A 20650-nucleotide genomic window follows, 5' to 3' on the forward strand; every position below is an offset into this window, starting at 1 on the left:
TGTAACAGGAGGAAAACCTCAAAGCAGTGCACTATGGGGGAATCGTTACAGGGTGGATAACAAGATGGAAGTTATATAATATGAAAGGGGTTATAGCTTGGGGCCGAAGGGACGCTTCAAAGAACCTTTATTGATGCCTACAGCGCATCGCGTAAGGTGCACTGACGGCACTAACCCCCTACGGGGACCGACAGCAAAATCGTTTCAGTTTTTAGTTGCACAAGTTCAGCGAGTTTTATGGCCTTTATTTTAACCTTTCTAGGCGAGAATTTCCATTAAGGAGCTTGGTGAAACATCAACCTAGGCCTCAAATTTACCTGCAATATTGCTTCCATTTCACCAATGATGTTATGTCTTATTTCTATGATTACCTTATTAATCAGCGAGGGCTTGCGATACTTCAATTTTAAACAGAAAAGAAAAAGATAATCCAAATACTCTTAGCTTAAAAAAAAAAAAAAAACATTGTTTTTCATTCTCTAAAATCGAACAGAAACAGGAAATGCAAATAAAACCTGGTTATATTTCAGCTCAGCTGACAACCGTCTCATGATAAAAGATTATTCTTTGCAACTATCCTATTGAGCATACAATTTTACTCAAGCATTTGATAATTTTTTTTTTCAAATATTAGCTACGATAACAAAATTATCTGCATTCCAGTAGATTACAGATATAACCAAGACATTTTTGAACAAATCTAAAAATTCCCTTATTATATTATGAAATTATCTTGCTGAAATCTCATATTAAACTAAAAAATAATTGAAGCAATGAGATTCGGGTCGGTGTACATTAAAATTTTAAATCTAGGAATGCAAGCTTCTATCTAACATTAATTTTTTAATGTAATGATCAGGCGAAAGCAGAGCTTCAGCAATGGGGCCTGAGCTTTTCCCAAGTCTTGTGCCAAGTGAAGGGGAGAGTTTTACCCCCGGAAGCGATCACGCAAGGAACACAAAACATCACATTCAGAGGATTTGACCCCGACTGGACCAAGGATGTAAAAGGTATTTCACACACTCAGATAATTCCAGATAATTGCTTTACTCTTTATCTTTCCGAGGCGTCATGTTCCAGTTCGGCTGGCATATGCACTCTTTGGCCCCAGGTCCATGGTCATTATTTTTCCTCATTATCATTAGGACGATTAACTTTTTATGATATGCATGAGATCACTATATGAAGACATGCTAGACAACAAGAGACAAAACTTAACTAAAATAAGGTAAATGTACCAGAACGTAAGTGTTCTCATTTGAAATTCTATGCAAAATATAACCTATTTACTGATTACATTACCCTTTCCTGACAGCTAACGTTGCTCTGATTTATTATTCATGCCAGAAAGAGCAGTTAAGTAAGAAACTGAGGTGAACAACGTGAAACTGATGACCTTTGAAATATAATCCAAACAGTCGGTTAACCTTTACATTCTAGAATAATCTTGTGTAGCCCAGACCAGACTCAATAGAATGTCTGCCAATGTAACCAGAAGGATCTTGGCTGGCGATTAGGCCTAGCTATCCGTCTGTTTCAATGCTTGCACCAACGATCTATAAGGGAGCTTCACGAGTTTCTGAAGAGCCTATTATATAGGCTCTTATATATTATATCAGTGTTTCTAACGTTCTTGGAGTGTCTAGTCACATGTTAAAAGCTCAAAAGAAATTGAGTTCACTTCGAGTCTTGAGAAAATCAATCACTTACCCCACAGTTCTAGATGACCAATGTTACTAGCGTGCTGGCTCTGATAGAAGTATCCCACACAGTTTCTCCTGATTTGATTAATTTTTTCATGCCAGTCCTCTTAGGATCTCGTTCTGGAAACGAGAGAACATGTATATAGTTTTTACTAAAAATGAGTAATACAAGAGTACCTATTGCTAACTACAGTCATACACTCACGAAAAAAATTTCAGTAGTTTGTCAAGATTGATATTGAAGTTTATGCCCAGTCTTTCCATCATATTCTTTCTCTAAACAGAAATTATTTAACAAAATATGATGCTAAACGTTTATTCTGTTCTTGTCAACAATTGAGTTCTACTTTTTTATATAAATATTTTCACACTGATAATGTTATAACACCAAACTTTTAACTTTTAATGGCGCCACGTGTGTAAATCCTTACATATTGAACTTTATAATTTTATACTTTCTCGTCCCACTCAATAAACAAAATCTTTATAATTAAAAAAAAAGTTTTGTTCTTCAAAAAAGTAACATACGAAGTGTAGAGTAACATCACTCGTGGGTAGTGAAGTTCTAATTAGAGACTCATTGGTGACAGATTATAAATAAGAGAAAAGCGCCATTGTCTCCTATGTCAAAATGAGAGTGTAAGTAATTGAAAATGTTAACAAAATTACCTAAACAACAATGCTTATCAGAGTATGTCATGCATCAGGGTAAGTAAGTGGTGTTATACCTTTACAATGTCCACACAGATTTGCCTTTGAACGTAGCGCAGAAAATCACCAATTGGGTGTTGGTATATCCACTACGACAGAAGCAGGAGGCTGAAGATCTTTTAATGGGGCTTAAAAGAGTCAGCCGATCATTAGGCATGGTATTCACCCAGCCAGTGTTGTAAGTACCGTTCCTTTTTTATTATTATTATTATTAAATTTTCCTGACTCAGTCCTACAGACATTTTGTAGAAAACTATACCAGCGAGAATTAGATGAGTCGCATTTGAAGGGGAAAAAAAAGTCATGTTTTAAAAGCAAAAATCTTCACAAACTATTAATAAATGGAAATAAGAACGACTCAAAATATCCCCTGAGCTAATCCTCTTTAAATATCCAATGTCGTAATGACGTCAAATGATTTGAATTCCGCTTAACTAAATTCAATTTTGTTGCTTTAAAAAAAGTGAAGCTTTTTGAATTAGTGTCTTATTTCTGCACATACTACTTTACAACTTTAGTAATTGGAAGCATATTAATTTGCATATTAGCACTAACTTATAGTTAATTTTGAAATGATAGCGGCAAGCTCTGTGAACTCTCCAAGCTTCTTAAAAATTATATGCCACAAAAGTTGTAGTGAAATTAACATACTGCTCTCAGTATAATTGCTGATACCAATTATAATTGAAAATATCATTTTCAATAGTTATAACAACTGTCTTAATTAGTGATTTCTTAACAGAGATTCATTGTGAGAAAATTAGGTCACTGTGAGAATAGCTTCGTGAGGACTCGTTTAAGTCCCCCATAACTTACCATTTTCTTTAAGAATCGTTTTCTTTTTCAACTAAGGATGGACCAAGACATTGTTGCTTTTCAGTTTAATCTCCCTTTAATGTACTCGGGCTGACGTCCGCCAGATTAATTTGATTTCGAATCAGTTACAATGATTATAATATTAATAGATCCAAAGCTTTCCCTCATCCCCGTCAAGTATTAAAAATCAATCTTTATTTCTATGGTAAGATGTATATGTAGGGTAAAAAACCGCATGGTACAGGGGTGGACCATGTACGATCAATGTGTACAACCCCAAAAAAAGTAAATTATAACGCGTCCTGACATCGGAGATGGGCATCAGACGCGACTTGTTGGTGAGAAACGGAGCTAAAGACCTCTACTCCGGTGTCAGGACGCGTTATAATGTACTTTTCTTGGGGTTGTACGCATTGATCGTACATGGTCCACCTCTGTACCATGCGGTTTTTTACCCTATACGAACAGTACAGTAACAGCAATAAAGTCATTTCACGTTAAAAGATAGCCATGATCTTTCATAATGGCCTTATTCATCCCCATGGTTATATACTTTAATTTTCTTAAATCTGGATTTTCATGACTGCGCATAAAACGATAAAGTTTCTAAAACCTAATACTTTGAATCGCATTTCACAGTGAATGCCTGCAACAGGACTTCGCCCAAGATTACATAAGGGCAGTTTCAAGACACAATGCAGTTCAGCTTGTTGTGTGTTTGCTGCCTAACAGCAAACTTGATCGCTATGCAGCCATCAAAAAGCATGTTTCGGTAGTCATGGCTACTCCTTCACAGGTGCGTTCCAAATGTGATTTCATTGTAATAAAACTTCTTTCCAAATGTACCTCATATGCAGGCTACAAGAGAAATCTAATCGACATTAAAAAAAAAAAAAAAAAAAAAAAAAAAAAAAAAGTAAATAGGGGCACCTTAAACTAGGTTCAATAACAGGTAAGGTGGCATAAAAGTGAAGAGTTGTAAGCAAGCACATAACTTGAGCAAACAAGGAACCCTACCTGCTAACCATTTTTAGTTGTCTGTCTGTCGTTACGCAAAGACCAAAGCCGTTATTTTATATGTCACGCACTATTTAGTAATGTAAATGTCAAATTATATGTCCGATTGCACATGTACGCTTCATAAAAATCAAAGAAAGCAATTTCATTCACTAACTGAGTTTCATTTACAGATGGTTCTGGCTAAGAGTCTGCAAAACAAGCAAAGGCTTCTGAGTGTCGTCAACAAAATCGCAATACAGATCAACTGCAAGCTCGGAGGCGAAGTTTGGAACGTACAAATTCCATTCCAGGTGACAAATTCATAGAAAATTAAGTTAAGTAAAGAAGTGAATGTTGTACTGAATTTCTAAAGATCATTCATGTCAGAACTCCGTGGTTAATTCATAAGTGGAATATTGCCTTTTTCACAGAATACAATGGTGGTTGGGTATGATGCCTACCACGACAGCACGAGGAGAGGATCCTCCTGGGGAGCTGTGGTGGCTTCGTTCAACAAGAATCTGACTCGATACTATGGTCAAGTATCCAGACATATCAACCATGAAGAACTGACTGCTAACTTCTGTAATAATATTCAAAGTAAATTTGCTATTGTTTGTGCTTTCCTAATCAATTCACTTGGTTATAAAGTCGCCTCAGATATTTTCCCCAAACTACACTACATGACCAAGAATTTTAGGATTATAATTTTTCATTCTTACATTGTAGACCGATAAGCATGACATTTATCTTTCACTGGGAGCTTTTTGATAAACCCACTGAAAGTACTTTGATACTGGAAGTACACCAAAATGTATATAACACCGGAATATTATATCTCAAGGTTATTTCAAAATTTTAGGCAAATAATTTTTTTCGTTTTTTTTTGCGAAATGGAAGTCTATAACTTTTTATGAAACGCCCACCCCTTCCAAAATCAGCCCAGCCCGTACCAAACAGTTACACCATAAAAACCACGGGTTTCAACTTTTTAAGTTAATACAGCATAATTTCATATTCTTAAAAGCAGTTTCAGACTCTGGTAGCCCTGTATTCAATGTCAGCTCTCTTAAAGGTAGTGAATTTTTTTTTCTCTCACAAATAAAGCCCGGTCTCCAGGTTTGTGTGATTGCCCCATCATGTAAAAAATTTCATTTTTTTATAAATTCATTACAAATCCATATGGTTTACATACGGATTAGCATGAGAAGAGAGACAAGAGACATATATTCTTGAATGTAGTGAGCTTATAATATCAGGAAAAATACGATTTTACTGAGCAGCAATTTTCCAGTGCAATCCAGAGCAGATAAATGTTTATACAAGTCAAATCTGTTTCCCTGCCTCCTTATTTGAATATTTCTTATCAATGAAACGTTTTCTCTACACTTAAAGAAGCATATAAGATATAGTCAGTACAAATTAACTCCAAGAAAACTATATTTATTGCAGATGCCCTGTATCACTACAGTAAAGTCAACGGGACGCTTCCTGAACGAGTTATCGTGTACAGGGATGGTGTTGGCCAGGGTCAGCTGGAGTACGTCAAGAACATCGAAATTAATGCAATAAAGGTGAGACAAATTATCGCTGTGTAGCAGGTAGCAGTTATAACATGTTCTAGAAGTGAGGTTTCTGATCAGTTATTGTTATTTGCATCGATGTTAAGTGGTGGTCTGTCAAATCATCAAGTTCAATTGAAATCTAAATTGGGCTTACTCAAAACGGCTACACTAACAATCATAATTTAATTGCACATGCTATTGAATTCCAATAAAGTTTACTTCAGTGATCAGTAATTGAAGGCTCAAAAGGCTGCGCTGTCACGAGTACATAGTACATAACGCTAATTTATGTTGTCCTTCTAAGATGATGATGATAATGGCGTAAACAACAAAAAGATATATAGTGGTACCTCGTATTTCGAACTTAATCCGTTCCAGAAGGCTGTTCGAAGTACGATTTGGTCGAAATATGAAACAAATATCTCATAAGAAATAAAGAGAATCAGGATAATTCGTTCCAGCCAACCCAAAAAGTCCCCCTTTTCACATTTTTTCTATTATTAATGTGTTCAAAAGTTAAACCAAGAGTCTAAAGTAATGAAACAGTACGTTATATGAAGTAAAATGTTCAAAATTTTATTTTTTCTGTGTACGATTTACGAACTGTTTAGTAAAAATGGCGCCGGCCGGCTGGGGGATGGAGGGAGGAGAGACCGAATTGATTGCAGTATGCAAAGGTTGATAAAATACATTTTATTCACATTAGGTACAAAGATAATTAATGGAATCGATAGTTAGTGAGAGTGTGTGTGTATGTGTGTGTGTGTCCGATTGTGTCTGAGAGAGAGAGAGAGAGAGAGTAATCAGCGTGTTTACACTTGGTTTTAAGTGCACGCAATATATTAATTATGCCACAATACATCAACTTACTGTTGGCAAACGGCAGACTTTTAAAACAAACGTGAGGATTTTACAAACAAATAAGTAATAAGTCAAGAATGCAAGAAAAGGAAAGAGAAATGAAATAATTTTTCACAAGCAAGCCGTTTTAACCGAAGGCATGCAGAAGCTGAAAGCGGCGCCAGTTTGTTTATTACAGAGCTGAGTTACTTTTACAGTAGTAAAAATATCGTAAAAAGCAATTATCACTAGATTGGTATTTTACCGTAACAAAAATAAAAGTGATTTGGACAGATCGGTTGTAAGTGAAAGAAATGGGGGAATAATCATCCCAAATCAGCTAATAAGTCAATGGGAACCAGAGCCGTTCTCTCTGTCTCTCTCTCTCTCAGCGCACCGAACACTGACTCGAGCAAGTTTTTTTTTTTCTTTTTTTTCCGTGTTGCATTTGTTTTCATGTTCTATCATTTTGTTAAATTTGTTGTGAAATATAATTTTTTTATGTGAATTGGTACTGCTTTTACGTACTTATAGTAAAGATTTTACTGTCTCTTCTTCTCTCCTCAACAATACCACGACGCATGATCACTTAAAATCATTCATTCATTATTCCTAAAAAATATAAACGCTACCTACCTCTACATCAAGTTAGCTGTGTATCACCGCAATGACGAATTATTTTGTTAATCATTTGTGCTAAGTTTCATTGTGAAAAGCTTTGTTCTTTCATTTACTATTTTGTTAATATTGTTCAACTCAAGGTCCAAAGAGTATAGGAGGTCTTGTCAGCGGAGACCCAAAATAAGCTTCTGCCAGGTCGAGAGCGTGACGTCAACTCAACCTCGCCTTATGCTACCACGAGGAAGGTCCTTTATTAATCCAATGGACAAAAGCAAATACTATACGTGTTTGCGGATGCTCTACACCTAGTTAAGCTTTTTAGAAATAATTCTCTTGACCATGGATTCATGTTGCCGGATGGTACAGTTGCCTCAAAGTGTTCCTTTACCCCGTCCCCTTCTGTTTCATGATATTAGTCAGGTAAAACAGCAATGGAGCCTGTTTGTCTTGTAACGACGGATGTGAATGGTCGAGCTATTGGATGCCAATGTTCATATTTTCTAATCACTACTGTAGACAATATGTTAATGATACACGAATAATAGTTCATATTACCAGTGAACTGAGTCGATGTTAAACAAATGGAAAAATCTTATAGTAACAGAGCAATAAAAATAGCAATGGTCTTTATCAACCATAATCGTCAACCTTTGTTTTATTCAAGTGTGGCTGTGCAGGCGCTTCCTGGGATCCTACTTTTGTTCATGGTAGGTCATTATTAAGTGTCAATTTCAGAACGTTATTTGAATGGGAATACGCTTTGGATTTACACAATCCATCTATAAAGTGATGACATTACAAACCGCAAATACCAAGACCTATAAATATAATTTCATAAAGGCAATTATGATAGCCATTGACAGGTTACGATATGGAAGGCTTTGGGGAGGAAATAATGTATCCAGTGTGTTGTTACTCATACTTGTTTTTTATTCGAGCCACTTCTCACCAGAGCAGCCTAGATGGAAATTTCCCTGGCCGGTATTTAACTCGAGTCATCAGAGTAACAACACCCCTTAACCACCCTGATGGTCCTTATATACCAACCCAAGAGTGGATAAAAAGGAATAGTTTGCAGTCGATATGAGTTTTCATTTCTGCCTTTCTTCTCGTGGGATTCGTGACTGGATTTCTTATCGCTTCAGTCTCGAATTTGTCGACTATTTATGATCCCGTGGATTAGTCAGTTCAATGAATTCAAGATACATTTTGCTATTTTTGCGTCCTTCACTTATTTTTCTTTTTTATTTTTAATAAAATTTTAATTGAAGCTGAATTTGATTAGTTTTTGTTTGTGAAAATGAGCACCAAACTAATCTTGAAGGGAACACTTAGTTCATTTGGCTACATCCACTATAATTGTTATTTCATTCTTTTTCACGTTTAACAAGCATTGTTCCTAATTCCAGTAATTGCAGCTTTGTATTATCCTGACCCTTCCATGATTAGAGCATCAGTGTCGATTTTTGCTTTCCTTGTCGTTAGGATCAAATTAAATGAGAGTCCGTTTAAGCAACGGCTCCGCCACCCCCCATTACTGATTCTCCAGCCACTCGCCCCCCGCCCCGGCCGTCCCTTACCTATCCTCCAGTCCCACCCTCCCTCCATCCCAGGTCACTCATCACGAGATGTGGTGTAGAAAAGTCAGTAATCCTAATATTTCAATGGTCGCATGACCATTCTTTCCCCTCTTTTACAAAGCACTGGAACTGCAGTCTAATAAGTTCTGTTTGCCTTTGCTTAAAGGCCAACCCTTGATATTATAATATCTTGTTTCTTGTTCTTGATTTTTTGGGAGGGGGTTTTGGTTTGGTCATAGCACCTAACTCATTCATTCTCCTCATGATTAGAATGCAGCAGTACTTAGGTCTAACAGAATTTAGTGTTGCCCTTGACGTGGTAGCCAAAAGGCTTCTACAAATGATTAACCTGTTACTTAATTTTCTGAGTAAATTTGATTTGAGTGACATTTCACCAAGGTTTAATTTTCCTTTCGAAGCAATGAAATCCGTTACAACCTATTAAGCTTTCTGACAGCTCAGGATATAATTATGGCATGAAAGTGTTTTTGAAAGTAAAGCAACAGGATGCACAAACTTTTTGTTCCTTCTTTTTGTGCTTTTCCTGTCAATCATGAACATCTCAAGCGGGTCAACGCCAACCAAACCTACATATGAGAAGTGAAAGACATTTTACATACACACACTGCACTGAAGGTAGTGTAGAGACCACGAGGCTAGATTCTTTTGACCTTAGCCTAGGCCTATGTCTGACATCAATTTATATAATGTATGTCGTTGGTTTCGATACTAAAAGGCCAGATTCTTCTGACCTTGGCCTAGGCCTACATCTTGAGCAGGACATTCATCGAATGACTCACTAACTTAGTCTAGGGTTCTATGTCCTTCATGATTTAATCTGAGGCTGCAATATATTTGATGTGTTTTATAGAGGCTAAACACTGTTCTGCATTGAAGTCTCCAGGTATATAGATAATTACTTGCTGAAGAGCAAGCAGCATTGAAGTCTCCAGATATATGGACAACTACTTAACCCTTATTAGACAGGTAAATATATCAATATGCAGCTAACCAAGCTGGGTAAACTTTGAGGTGGGCCAGTTTACAAAACAATGCATTAATGGAAAGAGGAAGATGTGCAGGAATATGGATAACTACTTACTAGGGAGTAGCACTGAAGTCTCCATGAATATAGATAACTACTTACTGGAGGGCAGCATTGAAGTCTCCATGAATATAGATAACTACTTACTGGAGGCAGCATTGAAGTCTCGAGGAATATAGATCACTACGTACTGGAGAGAACCATTGAAGTCTCCAGGAATATGGATAACTACTTACTGGAGGCAGCATTGAAGTCTCCATGAATATGGATAACTACTTACTGGAGAGAAGCATTGAAGTCTCAATGAATGTAGATAACTACTTACAGGAGAGAGGCATTGAAGTCTCCAGGAATATGGATAACTACTTACTGGAGAGAAGCATTGAAGTCTCAATGAATGTAGATAACTACTTACAGGAGAGAGGCATTGAAGTCTCCAGGAATATGGATAACTACTTACTGGAGAAAAACATTGAAGTCTCCATGAATATGGATAACTGCTTACTGGAGGCAGCATTGAAGTCTCCAGGACACAGATAGCTACTTACTGGAGGCAGCATTGGAGTCTCCAGGTCACAGATAACTACTTACTGGAGGCAGCATTGGAGTCTCCAGGTCACAGATAACTATTTACTGGAGGCAGCATTGAAGTCTCCAGGTCACAGATAACTACTTACTGGAGGCAGCATGGAGTCTCAGGTCACCAGGATAACTACTTACTGGAGGCAGCATTGGAAGTCTCAGGTCACAGATAACTATTTACTGGAGGGCAGCATTGGGAAGTCTCCAGGTTCACCAGGATAAATACTTACTGGAGGCAGCATGGAGTCTCCTGGTCAACAGATAACACTTTACTGGAGGCAGCATTGGAGTCTCCAGGTCACAGATAACTACTTACTGGAGGCAGCATTGAAGTCTCCAGGTCACAGATAACTACTTACTGGAGACAGCATTTGAGTCTCCAGGTCACAGATCCCTGGAGACTTCAATGCTGCCTTCAGTAAGTAGTTATCTACATTTTGTAGACATTAATTTTTCCTTGAGATTGAGCCACAATTAGGGCCTGAAAGTACTTAAGTTTTAGTAAAATTCTATATTAATACTCACAAGTAAACAATTTATACTCAGTAATCTTGTGGGTTTCTTTTTTCAATTTAAGGAATATGTCAAATGGAAATTTGACAAAAAAAAGGGACATATAGCTTCAATCAATCTGTATTGCTTGAGTCCTATGACAAAGGCTAATACGAAATTTTGGTTGTGAAAAACACTGAACATGACAATTGTGTATTACTACCTAGTTTTTAGGTAGGTGCTATAAATTCATTTATGAAACCAGCTGATTTTAATAAAGAAAGCTCATAATTATATAATTACAAAAAGCTTGGGTGTTTTACTTTTTAGCAATGATTATGACCAAGGACCAACTCCAATGAGGGGAGAAATTTAGCCATCTAAGTTAAATGTAGATATAAAATCAAAACCTGACGAATACTGAAAGCAAAGGCAATTCAATCCAGCTCTTATTTCTATTTATCTACCCATTTAAGGTACATCTGTTTGCAATGTCAAATTGCTAATTGTATACATATAAATATTCAGTATTAAATGTGAAATACCTTCCAAAGCACTTAATTACATTACACAGGGTAATTCGAACTACCACCATAGTAGTCATGAACTCATATGAACCTCACTATTCTGCGAATGATCATCGTGGAGTTTACTTTCATAAAAATGAAAATAAAATTGATGATTTCTTCTTGATGTTTAGTTAGGTCACATGTGGAGGGAAATTTTAAATATTGAACGAGATATTTGAAACAGTTAGTTTGGCTTCAATAACTTATTTCACACCCTTACAAATATCGCTGTGTCGCCGTCCACGAAGACAGCAATATTGGTGAGGGTGTGAAATTGACACAAAATAATGATCTACCAGGAACAAAAGTATGATCCCAGCAAATGCCTGAATGGAACAAAGGTTGACGATTATGGTTATACGTAAGCACTGAATATGATTTTCACCATTACTATTTTTATTATTCAGTTATTATACGATTTTTCTATATATTTAACAACTGGTAATGTAAACTATTATTCTTATATCATTAATATCATTAACACATTGTCTACAGTAGTGATTAGAAAATATGAGCATTGGCATCCAATATCGCGACCATTCACATCCGTCGTTACAGGACAAACAGGCTTCATTGCTGTGTTACCAGGCCATTTTCATGAAACATAAGGGGATGGGGTAAAGGAACACTTTAAGGCGACTGTATGTAGTACATACGCTCACAATGGTCCAGTTAGAGAGCTAATAAAGAGGAATAAAGTGATCTTCGGACAGCTTATAAACTTTCAGAAAAACATATCAATGCAACGAATGAAAGTTAAACTTGCCGTGCAATTGCTGTCCAAAAGTACTTATAAATCTTTGGTCACTTCGACAACCAAGGATATTTGAAGAGAAGGGCTGGAAAATTACAAGCCATTTCATTCGGCTTGTTGATAGATAGTTTGATCCGTTTTATTCTCGACTGCCAATAGATAGAAAATCGTCAAGAAATGCTCACGTGACTAAACCTGTAAATGCAAGACAAAATCTTTCAAGACATGAATAGAACCGCTAGAGAAATGAAAGTGAAGAAAAGTACAATGCTCTATCCTTTGTCTAACTTGCTGAAAATGGCAAAATAAAAACCTGGCATGACGTATACTCTAAATTACAGACTAAGTCAGGCTGGGTTGGGGCACTTTTTTTGGTTGCAAAAGTCGAATGGGAGTGTACGGTCAGCACCCATCACCAGTTGCATTTAAACATCGTCTCAGAGGCCACCTTTTAGGAAAAGACAGCACACTTGGAAGCTCAAAGAGCAACGTTTAAAACTGCTACAGTGAAAATGTATCATCCGCCCATTTTCCCAAGTCCCTGACAAGCAAGACGCATTATTCGAAGATGAAGGAAATGCCCTTCAGAAAGAACCCAGTATATCAGCAATTTTATTTTGCTTACCAGTATTTAATAAGGATGATCAAAATGATGACTTCAAAGACCAGGAAGTTGAAGAACAAACATGGGAAGATCCCATATGTTGGCGGGTTCATTGCTCGCAAGTTTCCACAACTGGAACATTTAGGAGCAAAAGTAACAAAGGAAGATGAATGACACAAAGATTGGTGCCATAAGCTTTAGTGAAGGGAAACTAATGAAACCTAGTCTTTCTTGATCATTTGAAATGTATGGATAAGATGCTTGATTCTCACCATGGGAGGAAATGTTTTAACAGCCTTAAAAGGAGCGATAATTAAATTAGCGGATTTAATTAGCAGCCTCATCCAAATAACTTCAGAAGTCGAAATATTTTGTTCCATGCCATACAGTTTTTAGAATTCGAAATTTGAACAGACACTTTAGTAGTTCCAGAAAAGCGGTGCATAGATTGAAAAAGTTAGCGACATAGCTATATAAGTGCAAAATGTGATTTTATGGAGATCTGTTGAACGTGTAATTTAGACATATTTATATTATTGTTTAGAATGTTCTTTAGAACTCGCTCGTGATTATTCAATATATTAAAATATAGTTTTTTATTCTGACTATTATTTTCCTTCGGAAACAGATAATAGTATTTAATAACGGATAAAAGTTAGAAAGCAAAGGTAGGTTTTCTATAATTTAAATGTTATTTGGCGAAAAAGTTCTAATGATCTCTCATATGATTATTCTTCTTAACATAGTAGAATGAAGAACCTACATCTGACTATTAATTTAATTATCGAATAGCTTAGAGTATTTAGAAAAATAAAAATAAAAGAAAGTAAAGGCAGGATTTCTATAGGTTAAGGGGCCTGACTGCGGTTATTGTGACGTCACGCACCTAGCCGTTTAATCCTGTACCCTAGTTTAAGCTGCGCATGACAAGAACTTATATTCTCTAAACCTTGGTTCAACTAGATCGTCTCACTCGGCACACCGAGCACTGGCTCAATTAAGACTTTTCTTTCTTCTCCTGTATTGCATTCGATTATTTTCATACTTTATCATTACGTTCAATTTATTGTGAAATAACATTTTATTTTGTACGTGAATTGGTACTGCTTTTACGTACATATTATAGTAAAGATTTTACTGTCTCTTCTTCTCTCCTCAACAATACCATGACGCACGATAACTTAAAATCATTCATTCATTATTCCTAAAAAATATAAACGCTACCTCCCTCTACCTCAAGTTAGCTGTGTATCACACCGCATTGACGAATCATTTTGTTAATCATTTGTGCTAAACTTTACTGTGAAAAGCTTTGTTCTTTCATTTACTATTTTGTTAATATTGTTTAACTAGAGCGTCTCACTCGGCGCACTGAACACTGGCTCAATTAAGACTGCATTCGATTGTTTTCATACTTTATCATTACGTTAAATTTATTGAGAAATTCCCTTTTTATGTGAATTGTTATTGCTTTTACATACATACAGTAATATTTTAACTCTCTTCTCTCCTCAACATATCAACGCTCCCTCGTTCAGTCTCAAGTCAACTGAGCGTGACGTCACCGCGATTACGTACGATTTTATACATCTTTTATGCTAAATGTTATATTGAGAGCTAAATTTTATATTAAATGCTTTATACTTTAATGTATTTTGTCGAATATTGTTATCATTAAACTATATATTGTAAATGAAAAAATAAATTAATACAGTTTAACTTGTAAGACCCAGTAGGCCGTCGAATACAAGTATAAACTAGATAATCAGTCAGTTCGAAGTTACGATCATTTGTTCGACAAACGATACAACATTTTCTCGAAAATTTTGTTCGAAAAACGGAAAGTTCGTCATATGAAACGTTCGACAAACGAGGTACCACTGTACTACGGTGAAACATCTACCATATATCCAACTGTTCCCTGATTAATGCTGTTCATAGAACCTTTAATACTGAGGGATATCATCCGTTTGAAAGCTAAAATTAATATACAGTTTTAAGGGAGTTATCATGCGAACTTCAAATATTCCGAGATAATGGAAAGAAGTTTAAACTTTCAGTGCAATAGCTCCATCTGTTATACTGTTAACTGTACGGCGTCCTCTGCATTGTTTTAACTAAAACTGCTTGGCAACTTGAATTTTATTCAATGCTTGTAGCTAAAAGTAGGCTAAATTTATAGTAGTGAAGTTTGTATGTAACAGTTAGCTGAACTGAAAAAATCTGTCAGTCATAAGTCATGTTTCCTGAGCAAGCAATAGGAGCTAAAGCAAAAAGTCTTCAATTAAAACACCTGAGACTTTTATTAAAATAATGCATTCCAATCAAGACACCAGTGTAGTTAGGCATTTGTAAAGGCAGTAAAATTTACCACGGCTCCTTTCCTTTCAGGCATGCTTTCAAGCAAACAACTTTTCTCCTCGCTTCAGCTTTCTTGTGGTTAGCAAAAGGATCAACACACGGTTGTTTGCACAGGGAGCACAGTCTGGCAATCCCATTAACCCTCCTTCAGGAACAGTTTGTGACGATGTTCTAACACTCCCAGAGAGGTAACTGAAGATTATTTCGTATCTCCTTACCCTGCTCTATGATCTAACCCTCTGATTCTTAATAAGTATGCAACGATACCACTGGTCTATATTCTTCAATGGTGGGGAACAGGTCATCAAGAAAGAGTATACTCGACTTCTTTTCAGTGAACACTATAAACTTAGTACCACATTTTCTGCCAAGGAAATGCTAGACGATAAGCATAGCACCACATTATAAGTGAAAAATAAATAAATAAACAAGGCTAACTGACTTCAACTCGGCTAAGAACCTGTTCTTAATTAAGGTGATGCCCATTCTTTGCCAAAAACGAAACGAACTATCCGCAACACATGCAGTATTCTAAAAACGCTTTTCATAATCATGCTGGAAAAAGAAATGAACAAAAAATGCATGACATGAAAGCCAAAGAAAGTAACAACGTAAAAGAAGTATATATCTGCTTGATGGGTAGTAACCTTTACACCTCTACCAACAAAAACCTCCCAAACCATATAAAAACAGCCACAGTGACCAGATGTTAAAGACAGTACTGATGTCATGAAAATAAAAAGGTTTTAATTAAGCAGGAAATGGAATGTGCATGCAGTCGTTGGAAAAGTTATGGTATACAAGCTACAATCAGATGAACAATTTAGGAACTCTTATTTGACGGGAATTTAGGAACTCTTATTTGACGGGTTTGGCCAAGGACGTCTTAGTAGTGGTAATAGTTGTAGATCTCGACAATTATCACAATCACCAAGATTCACTTGCAAGTTCTAATCTACTATTCGACACCAAGTTAGTGCAACCTTAAATATGCAGTGAGACATGGAATACATAGGTGTTTAAACTATAGGGAGAGTTAGGCTCAGTATAGGGAGATTACTTTGCCCAAACTTTAAACCAATGACAGCATAACTAATCGACGGCTACCAGGACACTTAAGAATAAATGGGTCACGGGAACAAAACAATTAATGAAAGTAATAAAAGTTCTTATGTGAAATTTTCTTGGATATGAGCAGGATGGACGTAAACAGAGGTCATCCATTGGAGGTGTCAGAGATAGTTATCGTGTCCAGCTTTAAGATGAAAACTAAGTCCAGTACCGATATAGAAATAAAAAATGGGCAGTATACAGAGACGGCATACTACTGCAAGGATGGTTTAATTAGGGAGACAGAGCAGGTAGTTGAGTAGATCCTTTTCAAGTTGGAGGTATTACCAACGGTTAGCCTATCAGATACTCCAAGGTGCAAGATATGTGGAGGTCTAAGGAAAACAATAAATCAATACCCCACGAAGGGTGAAGCGATCGGTGATTTTACGCTACACGAAGATGGTCTGAGCTAAGTTGACTTGCTAACACATTTCTTACCACCAAATGTATTTCAAAAGCGTATAGTACTGGATGTATTCCAAAACACTGTTCTAGAAGCATGCAATTGCTACTACTGAATATAATATGCAAACGAACCAATAAGAACCAAGTACCTTATTTTCATCCTGAAAGGGTATCTTTCTACCACGTGCGGAACGGTTGCAACAGTCTTATCAAAGATGTCTGGTGACAGCTCTCACTTAATTCAAGATTATAAACCCACCGTTCATTATTATTTTTTTGTAGTGTTACCAAAGGCTCTAAAATTCATGCAATCCTTTTGTTACACCACCTTAGTACCCTAACAGCCTGATGGACGACGCCTGTAATCAACAGGGTGAAAAACGTGCAAATACCTTTCGCTTTAGAGAGCTGTCCTTCAAATGCATGCCATTTACGGATTCTCTGTCTGTTGAGCTGTATCCTAAAAGGGAGCTCGCAAGAGTTCTCTGAATATGCAACATTCTCTAGCGCTATAGTGTCACATTCTAATACAATGTCCTTTTTTTCTCTCTCTCTCTCTACAGGTACGATTTTTACCTTATAAGCCAAAAGGTTTTACAGGGAACTGCAACGCCAACATCGTACAACATTCTGGAAGACATCAACTCTAACCTGGATGCTGATAGACACCAGCGCCTTGCCTACAAACTCACCTACTTGTACTACAACTGGATGGTAAGGAAGTACAGCTCTGTTATTTCTCATGTCCTTATTAAGATTCCCTTTGCTCATTAAGTTTCCAAATGTTACAGTCATGATAATCAACCTCTTGGTTATCTTAAATATAATTTTATAAATATGGAGCATTATTTAAAATGTTCAGGGTTAATAAATAAATTGTACATTCAAATACAAATCTTGTTAATTTACAAGCAAACTGTGCCTTTGAGTTTTATCTAGCAACTAATAGCAATGAGGATGCCAGCACTACTCAATCAGCTGAGATTTTGGGAGTGTTACACTGCAAATTGTGCATGATCGCAATTCATGGAATCCTTTGTACCACCACCTTATATTCTGTGATATGATGATAATATAGTAGGCCTAGCAATCTTCATTCAAATTATTTTAAATATAGCTGTCCGCTTGAGTTTTACAAATGGATTGTCCCCTCCACAAAAAAGTAAATTTTAGAGTTTTTCTAATATATATATATATCTATATATAATTATATATATTATATATATATATAGATATTAATATATATAATAAATATATTATATATATATATATATATATATATATATATATATATATATATAAACTTTCCAAAAAACATTCTGTATCTCTTCAGGGCCCTGTGCGTGTTCCAGCACCTTGTTTGTATGCACACAAATTAGCATACATAACCGGACAAGCAATTCACGATGTGCCTCATCATTCTCTCGCTGACAAGCTGTGGTATTTGTGAGCTTATATCTTCGCATTCAAGTGGAATCAGAAATCACTGCATGGCGGTCCGCGTAATTTCCCAAACAAGAGAAGTTCGACAACAGTACGGTGTAGAAGGCCATTCTTAGATTAGCGGGATGTTAACATGTTGGATTTTTTTTTTTTTGCAAGTGTGACTGTTTGAATTGATACTTTAATTTCTTTGTCGTTTTTTTTAATGTATCCTGGGGTTTTGAAGACGGGGCCAGCTTGTGCACACACACCTACCTGCATGTTCGTCAGGGATTAGTCACACTCCACAGATACATTCATACCTGCACTGAATAATAGTCTGGGACTAGTCACGTACTCCTGACTGACACATTCAAAACCTGCCTAATAGTCTGGGACTAGTCTCACACGTCCTTCAGAACTCTGCTACACATTAAGAACATTCATCCCGTTTACCAAGAACTAAGGCTTTGTTGCCACAAAGTATGAAATTACGAGCAAGGGAAACAAGGATATTCTACAGTATCTTATTTACATAATACCGGGAACTGAAACATTGTGGATTACAAGTGTAATCGAAAGAATATCCAAGTGGAATACTGAGGAATATGCTCAATTTTTTTCAGATAAGTATGTTTTGATAATGAATATATTTTTACATGCGTAATACATATAATACCTTTTTGTGAATTTTTTATTCGAGGCATGCAGAAAGCAATTTCTCTGCTAGTCTTGATATAAACTTAATCCTGTTTATAACAATCTTCAAATTGTTATTTTTTTCATAATTTAGATGAACCAACAAATTACTTGTAGTAATTACACACACAATAACGTTTAAAACACACATTGTTTATGGTTTACTTTTAGTGAACGTAGAAAATTCATTGGCTCTTGGTACCAGTGAAGCCTACTGAAAAATATTGCAAGCATGGAAAGTAATGTATACTGACAAGCTGTAACGGTTATAAATAGGCTGCTCGTTCATTTTTATTATGTAATTCAACCAGTCCTTTGACGCTAATATTTCATTAATTAAGTTTGTAAGTGATAAGAATGTTGGTCTAATGTCAAAAACAAATCCTTTGTCTTCCAATATCGTTTATCATTTTCCTCGCGTAAAGTTTATCTGGTACGTCAGCTGATACCAACTGCTCTTGAAGGAACGTTATGTAAATATCCGTCAGTTAGACGGTACCAAATGTGGTTGGCTGCAAACTGGTATTTGAGGCTAAAATCTTAACAAATAACTGTCAAATACATGTATGATGATAGTGTTACCATGCAAAATGATCGTGTGAAGAGGCCTCAGTAGGGGGGGGGGGGGGGGGGGTGGGGGGGGGGGGGGGGGGGGTGAGGGCTAACTATTAAACACCCTGGTGCTCGTGTAATTCACATCCCATATATCAGCGATTATAAGAATTTCCATTTGAACTTTAACGACGATATCCTAAACAGACTAACAGTATGTGTATTTCATAAATATTCTACAAAGCATCTTAGACGCACTTAGCGTATTAACATTTTGCTTAGTTTGAGTAGTCACACCAATCAAATTTTTTCAAATGTCGTGTGCTAACAGTTTGCCGGGATTTCATAAGCTTCATAGGACAGAAAACACGTTATCCACTAAATAATTGCGTATTTCAAATTATCAGGCATTGAACATGCAGTAATCACGATGTAATTTGCATGAATATCTACAAGTCTACAAGTTTTACAAGATCAAAAAAATGGGTAAAATCATATCAATTCTCAAGGACTGATTAAGTTTATTTATAATCAAATGTGCCTTAACCAACTGGTAAAAGTAGTCGTAACAAGAAAAGCAAAAGATAAAAAATAAAAATAAAAAAATAAAAATAAAAAAATAAAAACCATGGGAATGACAAACTGTAACCATGAACAGCAAAAGTCTGATATAAAAGCAAACAAAGGAGTGAAACTCAGTTCGGCCTAACTCCAAAGGAAGAACTGGCTCGCGGAGAATAGGCAACCGCAAGTTACAGAAAATAGAGCAAAAAGACAGTTCCACGGCTTGGCATTAGGGATAAATAACTACCGAACGAGAGATTGCGAGGGTTACCGATTCTCAAGGAATGAATATCGTAAAGCAGTGGCATAACTGGTGTTCTGAAGCCGTGCGAGAAATGAAAGTTGGTTCACTAAAGTCAACGGTACACGTAATGGTGGTTAAATTATTTGATGAAAAAAAAGGTATATAAAGTTCAAAGGTTATTATGTGTTCAAAGGAAGTTTTAGATTCACATTTCAGTCCTTTCAAGAAGGGATGCAAACATGGGCGTTATTCGGGGGGTGGGCGGGTTGGGGGGGACAACATATGAGGCTGGAAATGCGACTATTATAATATTATAAAATATATACTCAACACAAAACAAGGGTAAAATATTAAAATAAAGATACATTATTTAATTTTCCCATTAGGTTCGTGGTCAGATTAATTGTTC

General features: G+C 36.3%; 1 protein-coding gene and 1 long non-coding RNA gene across 2 annotated transcripts in view; one reads left to right on the plus strand and one right to left on the minus strand.

Annotated features, from left to right (window-relative positions):
• The window catches only part of LOC135214869 (piwi-like protein Siwi), a 26264-nt gene extending 6992 nt beyond the window's left edge, over positions 1-19272 (plus strand). Inside the window, exons 8-16 of the mRNA XM_064249289.1 lie at positions 860-1010; positions 2451-2592; positions 3870-4026; positions 4421-4540; positions 4661-4829; positions 5682-5803; positions 15273-15430; positions 17324-17474; positions 18094-19272. Coding sequence (XP_064105359.1) covers positions 860-1010; positions 2451-2592; positions 3870-4026; positions 4421-4540; positions 4661-4829; positions 5682-5803; positions 15273-15430; positions 17324-17474; positions 18094-18210 — 1287 coding nt within the window. The 3' untranslated portion in view covers positions 18211-19272. The remainder of the gene's footprint in view (positions 1-859; positions 1011-2450; positions 2593-3869; positions 4027-4420; positions 4541-4660; positions 4830-5681; positions 5804-15272; positions 15431-17323; positions 17475-18093) is intronic.
• LOC135214870 (uncharacterized) overlaps positions 1-20650 on the minus strand; it is a 43244-nt gene that overhangs the window by 11794 nt on the left and 10800 nt on the right. The window contains exon 2 of the long non-coding RNA XR_010314512.1: positions 1711-1823. This is a non-coding gene — a long non-coding RNA (uncharacterized LOC135214870). The remainder of the gene's footprint in view (positions 1-1710; positions 1824-20650) is intronic.

The sequence above is a fragment of the Macrobrachium nipponense genome, chromosome 46, assembly GCF_015104395.2.
Source record: "Macrobrachium nipponense isolate FS-2020 chromosome 46, ASM1510439v2, whole genome shotgun sequence".
Taxonomy (NCBI): Eukaryota; Metazoa; Arthropoda; class Malacostraca; order Decapoda; family Palaemonidae; genus Macrobrachium; species Macrobrachium nipponense.